Source organism: Morchella importuna (assembly GCF_003444635.1).
Source record: "Morchella importuna strain M04M26 chromosome Unknown Morimp01GS002, whole genome shotgun sequence".
Lineage (NCBI taxonomy): Eukaryota > Fungi > Ascomycota > Pezizomycetes > Pezizales > Morchellaceae > Morchella > Morchella importuna.
This window is the reverse complement of record NW_025763399.1, coordinates 191,218-209,528: the sequence shown is the minus strand read 5'-3', so window position 1 is coordinate 209,528 and position 18,311 is coordinate 191,218. Positions and strand designations below refer to the sequence as shown.

At 46.1% G+C, this 18,311-nt stretch overlaps 3 protein-coding genes across 3 annotated transcripts; all 3 read right to left on the bottom strand.

Annotated features, from left to right (window-relative positions):
* Positions 1 to 10,166: 10,166 nt before the first annotated feature.
* LAJ45_00946 (uncharacterized protein) lies at positions 10,167 to 10,715 on the bottom strand (the record flags this gene model as incomplete). Its single annotated transcript, XM_046110545.1, has 1 exon — positions 10,167 to 10,715. One exon carries the CDS (start codon positions 10,713 to 10,715, stop codon positions 10,167 to 10,169), a length of 549 nt encoding a protein of 182 aa, XP_045975723.1.
* A 689-nt stretch (positions 10,716 to 11,404) lies between these two features.
* Positions 11,405 to 11,999, bottom strand: LAJ45_00945 (uncharacterized protein; the record flags this gene model as incomplete). The annotated part of the gene is made up of 2 exons (XM_046110544.1): positions 11,405 to 11,869; positions 11,937 to 11,999. 2 exons carry the CDS (start codon positions 11,997 to 11,999, stop codon positions 11,405 to 11,407), a joined length of 528 nt encoding a protein of 175 aa, XP_045975722.1.
* Positions 12,000 to 12,821: 822 nt separating this feature from the next.
* LAJ45_00944 (uncharacterized protein) lies at positions 12,822 to 13,334 on the bottom strand (the record flags this gene model as incomplete). Its single annotated transcript, XM_046110543.1, has 1 exon — positions 12,822 to 13,334. One exon carries the CDS (start codon positions 13,332 to 13,334, stop codon positions 12,822 to 12,824), a length of 513 nt encoding a protein of 170 aa, XP_045975721.1.
* Positions 13,335 to 18,311: the final 4,977 nt, after the last annotated feature.

Genomic DNA, 18,311 nt, shown 5'->3' with positions numbered 1-18,311 from the left:
TTCGTTTGTCTGGGAATAAATTGTTTGTATTTGGGTCCTAAGATTCGCTCGTGGCTTTACTTCTTATTTGTGATGTTTTGTTTTTAGAGGTGTCTATGTATCCATGAAACGTGACATCAAAGTCCATGTCCGTAAGGAGATTGTAAGATTCGAACCTGTGATCCTGATGCTGAATAGTGAAACTCGTGCATTGTTTCTAGATCGTAATCATTGCGAGTATTGTATTACTTAAGTCAATTGGAGATGTTGAAATTGAAGTCCATGGACCTGGCGAGGATGTTGTATATATGTACACGTAGTCGAAAATGACCACTAGAATACATGTAGTTGAAGGGAATTCAAGGCGAGGCAACTCAAGGCGAGGAATTGTCTTTGTTTGCTGGCCCGAGGACGAACACGTACGTAAATGTGGTTACCCGAATCAGGCCAATCAGTGTTAAAATTGTGTATAAGAGTTTAAATCACAGAACACGCGCGATCTTTCAATGACGGTTATAAAGGTCGTGGTGTTTAGAGAAAGTATGTAGGAGAAGTGAAGTAATTGATCGTGTTAATTGTTCTAGCTAAGGGGGAATGCCCCATATTTATACTAATGAAAGGTAGTACAAAAGAAATACAATGAGTCATAGACGTGTGAGTAATAGGATGGCTAATAAGAAAGTGAGTCATACGCCGATGACAAATACTATAATGAAATGATGAGAATCTTCCTAAACTATGAAATGTGCCGAGCGCCCTATTTCAAGACTTCCCCTCGTGAGCCACAGTGAATAGTAGAAGAAAATAAAACATGTTTGCCCTTATCCAATCCCTTTGTAAGTAAATCCGCCATGTTCTCGTTCGTAGAAATATATTCCAGTTCAAATAATTCATCCTCAAACCGTTCCCGAACAAAATGAAAGTGTACGTCAATGTGTTTAGACCTTTTATGAAAGACAGGATTTTTAACTAAAGAGAGAGAGCCATTGTTGTCGCCTCGAAGAATAAAAGAGAGATTCGGTTTTCGTTCCAGCTCGTGAATTGCATTCCTTAACCAAATCAGTTGTCGACTGGTGTCCGAGAGGGCCATGTATTCCGCTTCAGTTGTAGAAGTGGCGACAGATCGTTGCTTATAAGAGCGCCAGGAGATGAGAAGATTCTCCTAGCATGAAACAGTGGCATGTGAATGAGCGGCGATCGTCGATGTCGGAGGCATAGCTTGCGTCGCTGTAGCCGATAAGTGCAGTTGGTCGCGTTTTGGCGTAAAAGAGTGACCAATCGAGGGTGCCTTTGAGATAACGGAGGACGCGATGGACTGCAGCTAGATGAGCCTTGGTGGGACAGGAGGAAAATTGCGAGAGCATGGTGACGGTGTAGGCGAGGTCGGGTCTAGTGCCGATTACTGCGTACATGAGTGAACCGATTATTGACTGATAAATCATTGGGTCGTCGATTTTCTCAGCTTCCGTTCCTTTTTGGAGATGAACGTTGTTGTCGATAGGTGTTGCCACAGGTCTGGATTCGTCGAAACCATATTTGGTGAGTACACGCCTGCGATAGGCTTCCTGCGATAGGATGATGCCGGTCTTGGTGTGGATCAGGTGGATTCCGAGTGCCCAGTTGGCTGTGCCAGATTCCGTCATTTCGAATTCAGACTGAAGGAGGAGACTGACGCGATTCTTGCGTTCAGTAGACCAGTAGAAGATGAGGATATCGTCTACGTAGATGGCAATGACAACTTCCCCTGTTTTGTGTATGAAGACACAAGGGTCGAAGTCTGCTTTTCTGAATCCTATTTTGATTAGCGCTTTTGAGAGGCGGGCATACCATTCCCTTGATGATTGTTTGAGGCCATAGATGCATTTGATTAGTTTGCATGCTTTGCCGGGAGTGGGGTAGCCTGGAGGAGATTTCATATAGATTTCTTCCTTGAGTTCGCCGTATAAGAATGCGCTTGTGACATCCATCTGATCGCATTGGCCGCTGGTTTGAAGGCAGCGAGCGAGGAGTAATCTGATGGATTCGTATCGTGTGACGGGGGCGTAGGTTTGATCGAAGTCTTGACCAGGGACTTGTGAGAAACCTTTTGCGACTAGTCGGGCTTTGTACCGTATGGGGTTGCCATCGGGCCCGAGTTTAATTTTGTATACCCATTTGCAGTCGACCAGTTTGCGTTGATCCGGTGTGTTGACCAGATTCCATGTATTATTCCTTGCGAGTGAGTCGAGTTCAACTTTCATAGCATTTTGCCATTTTTCGGAGTCAGGACTGTTGATCGCTTGGTGGTAGTTTGTAGGTTCTGTTAGAGTAGTGTCATGCTGAATGTTGTGTCCGTATCTGACCGGAGCTTTCCGTTCCCGTGCTGGGTTACGTCTTGGTTGATCAGTATCTGTTTCATTATCATCATGCGGGGTACGTTCAGTGGCGGGCCTCGTATAGCCGGCCCCCACTATACTTGCGTGGTCTTCCGAATCAGTGTCGGAGAAATGTTCCGTGGTTTCGCGCATTATCTGTTGATTGATCATGTCGTCGTCACTCGGGTCGTCGTCGTATGTCCTATGTTGCTTTGGTGTTGACGGACGTGAGGGTGGTTCTTGTTTGATCTCGATTTGTTTTGGTTTGGGGGGTGTATCGGTTTTTGTTTTGACTTCGATTTCTTCCCCTACGGATGTACCTTTAAACCTAAAATGACGAGAGAGAACTACTTTCCTTTGTGATGGTATGTAGACACGACAGATTTTTTCAGAGTCTCCGTATCCGCAAAATTGTCCCGTTATAGCCCTTGCATCCAGTTTTGTTCCAGCTGGTCGTGCTTCGACGGGTATATGTATGAACATGGTTTCACCGAAGGATCGGAGGTGCCCAATAAAGAGTTTCTTGCCGGCAAGTGCTTCGTATGGTGTCATATTCGGGAGTGATTTGTGCGGGAGGCGGTTTTTGACGTGTACCATGGTGTTAATCGCTTCTGTCCATAGATTTTTTGGGAGGTTGTGGTCGAGCAAGGCGGATCGTGCCATTGTTGTTATAGTCCTGTTAAAGCGTTCTGCTGTTCCATTTGACTCGTGAGAGTAAGGTACAGTGAATTCATGCTTTATGCCTTTAGAGGCAAAAAATTGTTGAAGGTCGTTGGAGATGTACTCGCCACCATTGTCGCTTCGAAACCGTTTAACCGTTTTGTCCAATTGATTTTCCATGAATGCGATGTATCGTTCCGTGGCAGCTGCTGCATCTGACTTCTTTTTAAGGAAGTAGAGGTGAGCCTACCTAGAGTAATCGTCGATGAAAGTGATATAGTAACTGAAACCGCCCAGAGAAGGAGTCGAGAACTTGCCGCTCAGATATGAGTGTATTAATTCCAGTGGTTGTTTGGATTGTGGTTCGGTGAGAGGAGTGAGGTGAGATTTGGTTGACTTAGCGAGTTCACATTTGTTCCATGTTTCCATGTGACCAGATGCGGGGAGAGACTTGGGGTCGGCGACCATGGTGCGAAGCCGTGAGAGCGAGGAAGCGGGGAGGTGTCCGAGCCGTTGATGCCAGTCATAGAAGCTGGTGGCGGCAGAGAGGTTTGCGCAGGGTTCCTTGGTTTCAAAAATGTAAAGACCAGTACTGTTTGCGTTAGCGATCCCGATAACTTCCTTGCTGTTCGGTTTGTAGATGGTAAAGCCGTCTTCCGTCCCAATTGTTGTGAATCTCTTTTTAGCGATGCAAGACCAAGACATCAGGTTGGTATTGCCTAGTTCGGGGATTAAGAATACATTCTGCAGAGTGATCAGGCCATGTGATCCGTTGATGGTGACGTTGCCAATTCCGGTTATCTGAAGTTTCCGACCTCCTCCGACGGTGACTGTTCCAGTGTGGGGAGTGGGGTCGGTAACCAGCGTTCCGATCATGTAGTTGGTTGCACTAGGTTCGAAAATCCATGCCTTGTTATCGGTAGTGGAAGGTCCTGCGATAAAGCCAAAGTAGTCTTCCATGGTAATATCCGAGGTGTCATCTGAGAAGTTGGTAAGGTCGAAGTCAACCGGCATTGTGAATACGTCGGTTTCTTCGAGTGCGGGTAGGCCAGAGAGATCGGGGATCCAAGAGAGGTCGAGTTTTGTGTGAAATGCAGTACCAGATGCGACGTTAAGGTTGCCAGATGCAGCGGACTTCTCCTTGTCTCTGGAAGCTTTGAGTTTCCGGCAATTTTTGTGCGTGTGGCCTTTTGCATATTCTCCATTCTTGGTGCACCAGGTGCATGTGACGTCCCGATTTCCTGTTTCGTTGTTACGTGGCCTCCTGACTCTGTTGTTGCTTCCGTGTCCTGGGTTTCCTCGCCTGATTGTGTAGGCTTCTCCAGCCGCCTGTCCATCGTTGTTGCGCCGTGAGTTCAGATCCAACAGCTTTTCATAGACGTCATCGAAGGTGACGTTGGGCTGGGTTTGCAGGTTGTCAACGACTGATTCGAGGGATTCGTGCCGGAGTGAGAGGAGTAGGAAGGATGCCTTCGCTTCTGAGACAGACGCGAGTTGGTGAAGGTGGTAACCAAGTGGGTCCTGTAACGGCAATATTGTATTTTCGGCTAAAGTGATAGATTGGATTGTGAAGAGGAGGTATTGCGCGGTTGGACTATGATTTGTAATGGGCTTTCTGTTATGTTCTTTCGGTTTCCATTACGCGGGGTATTAGTCATCAACGGACTAGGAGTTGGGTATATAAAGGGGTGTTGTCTCGTGCCTTTTCATGTTTCCTTTCCTTTCCTCTTCTCCTTACGCAACCTCTTGTATTTACTCCACGAATACTACTTTGTTCTACGTCTAGTCATAGGGCTCAACTAGTTGGTCATACTAGGCAGAGCCAGTCCATAGTCCATAGTCTCGAATATCTATTGCTACGTCTTCGCCTCGGTTGTATTCCTTGGCATCATAGTCCCTACGTCCATAGACCCCCGTTACACCAGGTTGCGTCCTCTATTGCCAACCAATACAACACCATAGTCTACCATGGCGACACATCTCCCTATTGATTATCAACAGCTAAGCGATGCACTTCAGACCTTCTTTCAAGAACATCCAGAGGTGGATGGCAATGTTGGAATAGAAGCCTATGCACTTCTTCAACGGGCACAACATGGCTTTGCTCAGTATGCAACGGACTTACAGGAGGTGGAGAGGGAGGCTGGAAATGCGAGGGAAATGTTTGAGCGAGATCTAGCCGCTGCCAGGGGCCACCGAGTTGCGGTTGAAGTGGTTGCCCCTGATGAAGAACCAATCGGAGATGATAATGCCCCACCGGTACCTCCAGTCCCACCTGTCCCCGTGGTTACCCAACGGTCGGAAAAACTTCCAGACCCTGAAGTGTTCAGGGGAGATCGCGATCGAGAAAGACTACACTTATTCAAGCAACAGATGAGGATCAAGCTATTGGGAAATGCCGACCGCTTCCCCACACTACAGTCCAAGTTATCTTATGCGTTCAGTCGACTGGAGGGCGTTGCCGCCAATCAGTTCTTACAATATGTCGGGGAAGAAGGCATCGCTTTGCCTTCCATGTTACGGTTTTACGAAATCTTGGATACTGCTTTCGGGGACCCAGATCGAATGCGTACGGCTAGGAGGAACCTTAGGAACATCCGTCAACGAAACCGAACCTTTGCTGATTACTTCGCCGAATTCCAACGGTACGCTGCCGAGTCAGGGATGGATGAAGTCTATAGGATTGAGGCTTTGATGGAAGGCATTAATGCGGAACTTGATGAATCAATGATACACCATGAAACTCCTGTGACGGTAGATGCATGTGCAATGCTCTTGCAACGGTTGGACAATCGCCGACGAGCGGCAGAAGCTAAACGAGGAAGTAAAAAGCCTTCGAATGCTACTGCTGCTCCGACCTCTCGTCCTCCACCAGCGAATCCTGCCCCTGCTCCTCGCGCTGCCGCCCCAGCTGTCAATGCATCTGCCCCTGAGAACCATCCCTCGTTCCGCCCGGGAGGCGATGTACCGATGGATTTGTCCGGGGGACGTCGTCGCCCTACCCCTACCGAAAGAAATGCCCGCTTAGCTGAGGGCCGATGTTTCTATTGTGGAGGAGTTGGACACATGGTTAGAGATTGCCCCCAAGCAAGGGCAACTGCGAATCAACCAAGAAGACCGGTGATGAGAGGAGCGGCGTTGAGAGTAGAGGAAAATGATGGAAGCGATAACGAGTCGGCAAAAGATTTGTCCCTGCACTAAGTGGCTTAGCCCAGCGACCATTTAAGGATTTTTCTGAAATGCATATTTCTGGTTTTTCGGTATCAGAGGAGGAAAGGGATGGGAATCAGTTTGTAGTAACTTGTTCAATTTCACAGAATAAAAATACTTTCATACCCACCTACGCCCTTATTGATACCGGAGTCTCAGGATATGCTTTCATCGATGAATCTTTTGCACGCCACAACAATCTCATCATGACCCCACTCAAATTACCACGACATGTAGATGTTATAGACGGCAGACCTATCAAGTCAGGGAAGATTACTCATATTGTTGATGTCTCACTAGACATTCATGGCCATCGAGAGACTGCGTCATGTTTTGTGACAAAGTTGGGACACTATCCGATTGTGATGGGGATACCTTGGATGCGACGCCATGATGTTACGATTCGACCAAAGGAAAATTTGCTTATCTTCGACTCTCAAGGCTGCTGTCAACATTGCTCGCTTAGTGGAACTGCAATTACGGTTCATGGTATATCAATTCCCCTACCTGAAACTCATACCGTTACCGTCTCAGCGACCGAAAAACCTACTATCGATATTAACCAACTAATACCGAAGGAGTTCCACCGCTATATCCACATGTTTGAAGAATATGATGCTTCAGCGCTTCCGCCACATCGACCGTTCCATGATATGAAGATAGTATTAGAAGAAGGCAAACAACCACCATGGGGACCAATATATGCTTTATCCCAAACAGAGTTGAAGGCACTTTGGGACTACCTTCAAGAGAACCTACCTAAGGGGATTATCCGTCATAGTGAATCACCAGCGGGGGCACCTATCCTATTTGTCAAGAAAGCTGATGGAACTCTTCGTTTGTGTGTCGACTATCGGGGCCTCAATGCAATCACGATTAAGAACCGATATCCATTACCGTTATTGAAGGAAACCTTGACCAAATTGTCGAAAGCAAAATATTATACTAAATTGGATTTACGTTGGGGATACAATCAAATCAGGATAGCGGAGGGGGACGAATGGAAAACGGCATTCCGGACTCGATATGGACATTTTGAATATACGGTAATGCCTTTTGGATTAGCGAATGCTCCGGCCACATTTCAACACTGGATTAATGACATCCTGCACCCCTATCTCGATCAATTTGTGACGGCCTATTTAGACGATATTCTCATCTATTCCGAATCCCTTGCAGAGCACAAGGACCACATTCAAAAGGTTTTAAAGGTACTTGATGAGAGTCATGTCCATCTCAAACCCGAAAAATGTGAATTTATGGTTCAAGAAACGAAATATCTCGGCCTAATCCTCACCCCAAATGGCAACAGAATGGATCCAAAGAAAGTTATTGATGTTCTAGAATGGTCTACACCGACAAATCTTCATGATGTTCAAGTATTTTTGGGATTTGCAAATTTTTATCGACGGTTTATTTTAGGATATTCAAAGATTGTCGCCCCGCTTACAGCTCTAACGAAGAAAAATGTTAAATTCGAATGGACGGATGAAAGGGAGAAAGCATTTCAAATCTTGAAGGAGATGTTTACAACGGCACCTATACTAGTCCATTTCGATCCGAATCGAAAGATTGTGGTAGAAACCGATGCATCCGACTATGTTTCGGCAGGGATTCTATCACAACGAGATGATGAGGGAGTTTTACACCCGGTAGCTTTCTTTTCTAAGAAACATTCCCCTGCGGAATGTAACTATGAAATCTACGATAAAGAACTTCTAGCAATCGTACGATGTTTCGAAGAGTGGCGACATCATCTAGAAGGAGCACAATTCCCTATTGAAGTTCTCAGCGATCACCGAAACCTGGAATATTTCATGACGACAAAATTGTTAAATCGTCGGCAAGCTCGTTGGTCTGAATTTCTTTCACGTTTCGATTTCGTTATACAATTTCGACCGGGAAAACAAGGAGCAAAACCGGATGCACTAACTAGAAGGTCAGGTGACCTACCTAAAGAGGGGGATGAAAGGTTGATGCATCAGAGCCAAGTGGTTCTGAAGAGAAAAAATTTGGATGCAAAGCTAAGTTTGTTCGCGGGTTCTTTATCAAATGAATCCGCTGAAGGAATGTCCACTGTGGAGGAGTTATTTTCAAAAGCTTACCAAGTTGATAGTTTCCCAAACGAAACCCTCGCTATGCTTCGGAGTGACGTTCATCATTCTAATAAAATTTCACTCGCCGAATGTACGGAAGACAATAACGGTCGGCTACTTTATCGAGGCGCACTCTATGTACCAAATGATAATGACCTCCGGCTGAGGCTCCTACAAGAATATCATGATAAAGTATCAGCAGGTCATCCGGGTAGAGCGAAGACTTTGGAACTCCTAAGCCGGGAATATTATTGGCCACAAATGCGGAAGTATGTCGATCGGTATGTTAGGAATTGCAATGTGTGTGTCCGTAGCAAGGCACCACGCAATTCACCTTATGGAGTACTTCGCCCAATGCCAATACCCGATGGACCATGGACAGATATCTCGATGGACTTTGTTACTGACCTCCCTGAGAGTGATGGATATAATGCGATCCTAGTTGTTGTTGATAGATTAACCAAAATGCGTCATCTAATACCAACGACTAAAGAGGTGGACTCAAAGGAAGTAGCAAGGCTATATATCGATAATGTTTGGAAGTTACATGGACTACCTGATACCGTTGTGTCTGATAGAGGAATACAATTCGTTGCGGAATTTTGGAAGTCGCTTTGCAAACGCCTGGAAATATCTCCACGATACTCCACCGCATTCCACCCCCAGACTGATGGACAAACTGAAAGGATCAATGCCGTAATGGAACAGTATCTCCGAAGTTATGTCTCTTATCAACAAGATGATTGGGCCCGATTATTAGCGATGGCCGAGTTTGCAACAAACAATTATGCTTCGGAAACAACAAAGGTTTCTCCTTTCTATGCCAACTCGGGAAGAAATCCAAGGATGACTTTCGGGCCCTTGGAACATGGTAGAACGACGGCGGAAGACCAGGCCAACAGTATCGCAAGGGAAATGAAGGATATAGTGGAATTTCTGAAGAGCGAAATGTTCCGAGCACAAAGGATACAAGAAGAATCGGCCAACCTGAATCGTTCTCCCGCTCCCCGTTACAGTATAAGAGATAAAGTTTTCCTATCGACACGCCATATTTCGACAAAGCGACCTTCAAAGAAATTCGATTGGAAACGTATTGGACCTTATAGCATTAAACGAATCATCAACCCCTATGCTTATGAATTAGAACTTCCCCGTTCCATGAAGATTCACCCAGTATTTCATGTTTCGTTATTGTCACCTGAAGCGGTTAACCCATTACCTGGACAACAACAGTCACCACCACCTCCAGTCGAGATCGAAGGGGAGGAAGAATGGGAAATCGAGGATATTGTGGACTCTAGGAAACGAAGGAGTGGTTTTGAGTACCTGGTACGATACACTGGATACGATGATGCCTCTTGGCAACCGCTATCGGACCTTGAGCATTCACCTGATATTGTTCGACGGTTCCATGAACGCTATCCACGGAAACCTAAGCCTACCAGGAGGTAGGTCTTAGAGGGGGGCGTAATCTGTAACGGCAATATTGTATTTTCGGCTAAAGTGATAGATTGGATTGTGAAGAGGAGGTATTGCGCGGTTGGACTATGATTTGTAATGGGCTTTCTGTTATGTTCTTTCGGTTTCCATTACGCGGGGTATTAGTCATCAACGGACTAGGAGTTGGGTATATAAAGGGGTGTTGTCTCGTGCCTTTTCATGTTTCCTTTCCTTTCCTCTTCTCCTTACGCAACCTCTTGTATTTACTCCACGAATACTACTTTGTTCTACGTCTAGTCATAGGGCTCAACTAGTTGGTCATACTAGGCAGAGCCAGTCCATAGTCCATAGTCTCGAATATCTATTGCTACGTCTTCGCCTCGGTTGTATTCCTTGGCATCATAGTCCCTACGTCCATAGACCCCCGTTACAGGTCCTTGGTCTTGTCCGTAGAGTTACTAGTTCTAGTGAGGAGAGATGACCAAAGAGTATTGAACTGGGTTAGATGTTCCTTGATGCCCTTGTCGGGTGTGTACTGTAGGGTGACGACATTAGCGAGGAGCGAGTGCAGGGAAGTGACGGTTTTCCGATCGAATCTGTCCTCAAGTTGAGTCCAGAGGTGGTGAGCAGTGTCGGCCGGTGTGAGCGTGAGAATAACTTCGAATTCGATGTTAGATTGGAGAAATACAACCGCAAGATTGTCCTTTTTGTCCCAGTCGCTGATTTCTTCGGCATTGTCGGAGGTTTCTTCTTCGTCTTCTTCAGCCTCGGCAGCGCTTCCTGATGCTTGTTGTGTCGTGGTAGGTACAGTAGTGGTGGTAGTTGTCAACACGGGACGCTTACTCGAACCATTGACCAAGTTCCACAGATCGTGAACTTTCAACATGCGGGTAGCAAGGTCCCTCCATACAGTGTAATGGCCTTGACCATCCAGCTTGCATGGGAGTGCGGGAATTTTGATGCTCCTCTCAGACATGATTGAAAGTGAAACGAGAAAGTGTACTTTGTGGTAGAAATGGTGAAGAGTGTATAAGCGTGAGTGGTCTCCGGGCTCATAACCTAGAGAAAGTATGTAGGAGAAGTGAAGTAATTGATCGTGTTAATTGTTCTAGCTAAGGGGGAATGCCTCATATTTATACTAATGAAAGGTAGTACAAAAGAAATACAATGAGTCATAGACGTGTGAGTAATAGGATGGCTAATAAGAAAGTGAGTCATACGCCGATGACAAATACTATAATGAAATGATGAGAATCTTCCTAAACTATGAAATGTGCCGAGCGCCCTATTTCAAGAGTGTTTTCAATTGCTCGTTGTTGTGATGATGGAGAGCAGCGGTCAAAGATGGCAACAGCCGGAAAAATGCAAATATGAAGGGAAGGGCTTCTGATTCTTACATTTTGCACTAATACTGATGGGATTAGTATATAGAAATATTTCCGGTGCCGTTTACGTCGCCACGCCGACGAACACCTTCGACAACATACATGTACTCAGTAGCTTTCTTCACATGAACATCACACTATGCCACGATCTCCCCTAACTGCACTACGCTCGGGACTCGTTGCAAAGGTTTAAGATATAAATAGCTAACACCCCGACTAAGCTTTAGATAATTCTCCACTCTCTTCAATGAGACCTCCTGTGCGACCCCTGCCTCCGCAATCAATGGGCCAGCATACCAATAAATGCCTTATAATCTCTCCTGCACTCTGCCTTGCGGGTCACCCCAGGACCCGCCGGCACCCACGGCAACTCATAATACACCCCCAACGGGGCCCAGTCCACAAGAGTGTACGCAGTAATCTTCTCCCTATCCATCGGCGCCCCTGGGAACACCTCCCCATTGACAATATCAATGATCCTGATGAACTTTGGCCATGCGCGCGACGTATTACCGGGGACGGCATAACTACGAGCGCGGTTGATCCTGCGTGCTTGCGCGTTGTAGACGCTGCGATGTGTGATATTCTGTCTTAGTTTTTCATCTTCTCTTTCTGCAACGTCTGGAGGTGCACGGGGGTTACATACTGATTTCGCCAGACCGTCTTGTGCGTGGCGTTCAGCGCCTCCTGCATAATCCACAGGGTTGGGGCTACGTCCCTGACGGGGTTTAAGTTTGGGACCTGGCTATCGATTGGTCGGGAGAGTATGTGGGGTACACCGAAAACAAAGCGGGGGGTACTGGGGGAGGAACCAGTCCAGGTACAGGGACAGGGACAGGTACAGGCACAGGGACAGGTATTGGTGCTGGCGGCATTATGGCTTTTCAACTTGTGTAATATACTTCGTATATGAAATTCGGGGTCTTTGTGAGGTATAATGCAGTGCAGACCGCATGAACGTGGTGCGGGGAGTCCTCCTTATAACCTTCGACAGAATGCCAATGGATCAGTGCGCACAATGCGACAAGGAAAGATCAAAGTGCTGGTTGTGATCTTTTGTCGGGTTTCAGGAACAAACCTTTTGTGTTTATTACTTGTTCTTCGGCTCGCATGTTTCTTTGTTGCGGGAACGTACTACCTAGGTGGTGAACGTACTTACTAATTACAGGCGATCCAATGTCAACTCGATCTACACTTAGGAAATCACGCATCATAAACGATGGAGGAAGTTATTTAAACGCTGAGTGACTAATTTTAATACCTTTTTCTTTTTTTTTCTTTCTTGCGTTTTGAATGTTCCGAGCCCAATATCCCATCACCATCCCAAAGCCCGCGGCCGACGGATTGAAAATCCCAAGGCCTTCCAAAATTATGCCTGTCTACCAAACGTGCATGAAGCGCATAAGAGAAATGATAAAATTGTAAGTCGTAATTTGTCGGCGAATCTTACTCACCAGGAACAGAGCTCATTAACGATATAGGTTTCGAAAACAGATTTAATTTTTAAAAGACTTTTGCATCCTAATTAAATACTCGCGCGTTGATTAAATGGTCGGATATCGTTGTAACCAAATGCTTTCTAAAATTTCCGACCTTTTAATTAATGACTGAGTATAAGCGCATCACAATTTCACTAAAGTACCAACTACACTGCATCTCCATTTGCATCTCTAGCACAACGATAAACCGTCTCCCCCTCAGACATAATTAGCGCCTATAAACGCCCTGTACTCTTCAATCATCTCGGCCCTAGTATGCCACGGCCCCACGGAAATAACAGCGGGTGCCAGATTTGGGTTCCAGCCAAGGCCATAAAATATGCTGATTATAAGAAAGTCAGACAGTGGGAGAGAGTTGAAATGCTGCAGCCTAAATGGCGCCTCCGCGCACGCCTTTCCGCTGATTGGGTCGACCAACCTGATAAGCCCATTCGGCGGCCAATCATAGCCCGCGGCAACAAGCCCTTTGCACCGCTTCCGGTTGATGATGCGTGCCTCGTTATTGAATTTTCTGGTGGAAGTTCGTGTTAGTTCGGTTCCTACTCTGCGGGGAGGATGAAAGAATGAAGGGGGGAGGAGGGGTGGGTACTCGTTGCGCCGGATGTAGAGTGCGGCTCGATGGTTGAATTCGGCGCGAATATAAGTGTTGCCGTTCCACTTCTGTGGTCGGGTGGCGGGCTTTTCAGCGTCGATTGGGCGAAAGCGGGGCATGGTGTATGTTATGAGGTTTCAAGGTTAGATCGCTAAAGAAGAGTATGTTGATTTGAACGGAGTGCGGAGGTAATTTGTTTGTATTGCGCCGGTTGTAATACGAGATGTTTGAATGATGAGCTGTTTGTAGGGGGAATTGGGCCTATATAAATGACCGCCTATTTCAAGCTTCTCGACTCTCGCCTGAAATTTGTCTTCAAGGTCTACTTTTCTCTCATTGAAAACGGTGGTTTTCACATCACATAGCTGGCGAACACCGCAAAGATGAAATATCAAGGAGAGGCGGCATTCAAGTGACAAAGGAGATTCCCGAATTCTCAAGAGAGCTCCTTACTCTGCCTAATAACGAGAAGATGCAGATACCTTAATGTTCTCACTGATCAAAACAGGTGTCCATCTCCCGGATAAATACTTTGTCCTCGAACATACCGATTTGTATTTGCGTCATTCAGGTTCGTATGGGAGCCAAATTAACCTTTTTCTATGCCATCTATTCCTTACTAGCTCCAAAATTGATGAATCGCAAAACCCCCTATGGGTTAGGGATATTGCGGGCATGTGGTCACAAGCTATCACTCGCCGAACAAGACAGGGTGATGCGGTCACAAGATATCACTCGATCTTAGCTTACGACAGTTTTGAAAATTATTTACAAAGTGAGAACTATTCTATTCCAAGACGTCCAAGTCATAATCAGTACTTCTGAAACATGATTAGTAGAACACTTAAAGCTGTTGATCGTGCAGAACATCAAGTTCATATAATATCACTCGACCTGCTATGAGCAGCCGTTCAAGACAGGTGAACCTATACTTTTTAGGGCGCAAATCGGAGCTTTTACTGTAAGTATGGTGTCATTTATCTTCTGGACCTGGACTGTTTACTATGGATTGGGATGACCATGGGCTATGAGACCATTTGGTGTTGCGCATGACTTGAGAAGCAGACACCCGGGGCGTTGTTTACTGCCATTATGAAGGCGAAGTTTCTGAGGTCCTTTCCTCAATTTGTGAGCCAACGACGTTCAGTCATGCGGACGCCTCAGATCGAAAAGTTGAAACTATTGCTGGGAAAGCGAGTGATCGACAGGTTTCTCAAGAAACCAATGTGTTTTTAGAGATCACTGATACCCCTTGTTTCTTTGACAGAAACTCTGCTCTTTCTTGTCTAGGAACCAACACAGTCAAAAACTAGCATCGTATAATAAAGTACATTGCACTCTAATATCCATCTGGAGCTCGGCGTTCATCTGAAGTCGAGATATCCTATATCATGCCCTTCGTGTCTTCCGGAGTGAGTCCCTACTCAATTCATTAGGGGGGTATTGAATATGAGCGGCAACAGGGACCCGAGAATTTAGTAGAGGCGCCTTTTTCAGCATGAAACAAAACAAAAAACTTAACAACCGACCAAGGTCTGAATCGACGTTTGGTTGGCCAAGGCAAGCTCAACTTTTACCACTTGGCTTGACCTAACGAAGCCATTGCTACATAGCGGCCCGAAACACCCTGAACAGCCAAGGGGTGAATCCTTCGTTGTCGAACCAAAGAATTTAACAATTTCTTTGGGTTTACGGTCATGATCTGGGGTATGGTACCAGAGTTGCGCCGTTATAAAGAAGATGCGGTGCCAAAACGTGATTGCTACGTGTTGCTCATGCACTAGTTCCATATTACATGAATCAATCCCCCGGTTGTTGATTACAGGTTGATATGTTAGTGCCTGAAATAAGGGCTCTATCAACGACAACCCACCTGGCCTGATATTCTATCGGCATGAGGCGTTTCGCGCCGGAAGTATTTTACCACTGGTAAGAAGCCAGCAGACTCCGGTAGATCTTTTTCAAGTAACATGCATTGTTTCGCCCTTAAATTACCTACAATTCCATTGATATTAACTTATTAACTGCATTTTCTTTAGATGATGATGATTACCGATAGTAGTACCCCATTATACAAAGCTCAAACACTCAAGCTTCAATTCATAGACTGAACCTTGAAACTATCTACAGGTCACCGCAACTCTGGCTTCACGAACCCTCCACCACTCGGATTTAGTTGTGTTTGAGCTTTGCCAACAACTAACCCGTTCCTACTGCAGCGTGGGTTTTCAGGTTGCTGAATGCATCCTCCAATATGAGCTGAACAGATGAGCCACGCTAACAGCATACCATGAAATCGTTACCATCAACGATCGGAGTCTATATGTTTCACTACCCTCCCCCCCCCCCCCCCACCCACACACACACCCGTGGATCTAATTAGATTATCGATTCTGTTTGGTGTAGTCCTTGCTACCAGCAAGATAGTCCACGGCTCTGGTACGGGATACACCTCCCAAGCCAGCTCCTGACTTTACCCGCTACCTTTGCCTATCCGCATATAACGCCTCCCACGATATGCCACAAAAGTGTGCTTCCAGGGCAAAGTTGCCATCCTGAATGTAAGTGTAGCTGGACTCTGTTCACCGAGGTAACATTCCCGGCTCGGGAATGAGCTGATAAGGATAGATGTCGGTGTGATGAAATGGATTACACCAAGGACCGGAGAGTATACAGGGCTGGAAAAGACAGATGACAAGCCGATAGATACGGAACTGAAATTCCCTAAGCCGAAAAATCTCATTATAGCGCTTGGGATGCCGAGATTCAGCGTCTTCTATCTGGACGCGACGGTGCATATAGCCTGTTGATCGGAGAGATATGGGTACATCATCTAAAAAGAGCGTCGATGATAAATCGTCCAGAATAGGAATCTACTTTCAGTTAGACGGGGCATTAAGTTATACTGGCAGAGATTATTATACCGACAGATAGCAGCATTCTCCAGCCAAAGAGGCCTTTCCTCGTTTTTAGTGGACTCAAGTACTTTCAACGTCCGGCCTTTGTAGATGTAATGGTGAACAGCATAGCTCTGAGTTGCCCAGTGCACAAAGGGCACAAGTAACCAGGTGAATGTAAGCATTGCCTCGCTCTCGACCATCAGGTGGTCATCCGTGCCTGTGGTGTGGGATCGAAATGATGTATATTATTCGGTAATTCCTCGGCTATGGGAGATGAGTGGTCTATCTCCTCGCGTGGCAGTATACGTTTGGAGGTAGGTTTGTGTTGTTTGTGAGGAGGAGGGGGTAGGAAAGCCGGGAAGGTACGGAAGTGGCGAGAATCTTTTTGACCTCTACACATGTACGAGAAAACAGAGCATCCAATCGATAATTACCAGGCCAGCAACTTGTGGGGGAAAAAGATAAAAGGATAAACGCAAGTACTTTGAAGCTTGGAAAGATCTAATCAGAACCGATCCCCGATCTGCGTTCACTGGTAGAAACCTTTTGGCAGGATGAGGTGCCAACTTTGTACACCAGCGGGATACGCTGAGATCTTTGGAGAGGTGAGCTAGGTGGCGTGGGAGTGGGTTGCCTTAGTTTGTTAGCTGGCTCGCCGACCAAAGGGGAGACAAGGATTGCACCAATTTGAAGGGAAAACGTGGAAGGGGAAGGTTGAAAAAGAAAAAAAAGAAAAAAAAAGACAGTGAAAGTAAGAGGTAAACCAACATACAGAGGTAAGAAATTAAAAACAGAAGAAATCGACATCTTAGTTATCCATAAAAAGAACAAAAGGTACTGCAGATATGGCCAGACCCATATCTACTACCCCCACCCCTGGTTTCGAACCCCAGACCTTTCGGTCCCCTCTGTAATCGAGTTGGGCGCAATCGCACGGTGTTTTTCGGACGAATGTTACCAATTAGGCCACTCACCCATGTGTGTTGTCGGCCGGAGGTGGTATTTGAACGCCAAGGGCAGGCGATAAACACTAACTCGATTAGGCTACGCTATGGATCATACTATATGTAGTAAGTACATGTATATGTACATGTAGTAAGTATATGTATCTAGGCCCTATTTGAGATGTTTTCCTTTCACTCTAACTCATTGACTTCCATCACATCATGAGTACAAGTAGTTGTTATCCGTTTCGTCAAGTCGAAGAAAGACGAAAAACCCTTAGTCTTACTCTTCACTCACTTTCGTCTGTACCCTTGCTCATGTGCTGCCCCGTCACTAAGTGGGGCGGGTGAAAGGAAAAAAAAAGCAGAGAAAAAAAACGTCAAAGTCAAAAACACTCCACCACACAGAACACCGCAGCAACCACAACACCAACCACAACCACAACGAGTAGCAGAGCTTCCAAGGCAGAATCACACAGCCGGACACTTCCGAAGCAGGCTTGCTAGATGAGAGCATAACCTCGATCTCTCTCATGTAGCGGGAAAAACCGCAGGTAAACGGCCAAGAAGGAGGAAGTGCGTAGTGGGGTTGAGGTCTCTAGTCTTGAAAGAAAGTATAAAGAACGAACCTCCGTTTCTCTGGCCTGCGCCCCTCTATCGAGATTCCAATCTGACCGCAAGGAATCAGCGTAGCTACTGATCCAGATTCAATCGGCCGGTAAGATACAGAAGTCTACCTCGAGCTCTGCTACTAGAACGGCCGACTTCCCATACCGAAGTAGCGTTGGAAGAGTCTTCGCAGCGAACTAGGAAGGACGAAATGTGGAGACATGCCTCATCCTTTGGCCAAGTGGAGTACTATGAGGTGTAGGTCCATCTAATGGGTATCTTTGGGGCTTTCTGACGAGTTGCACATCTACTCCGCTAAATGGTTGGTTTTGTTTGCTTTCGAGCCTTTGGCTGACTGACCACAAGTTGCAAGACAGTCCACCAACTCTAGACCTAGCTACAAGAAGAGACCGGAACTGTGGATGTTTGGGATGGGTAGAACGTAGAACGGCAGAAAGATTAAAGATAAGGTGAAGAAATAACATACCAAAAATTCAGGATGGAAAGAATTTGCGTCTTAGTGAAAGAGCAGCACAACGCCTACATGCACAGCCAGGCCAGACATAACACTATCAAGCCGGCTCCGCACAGATTCTGAGGTGGCAACTTAGATGTGGATGTTTTTCCATTTTCGCTCGATCTG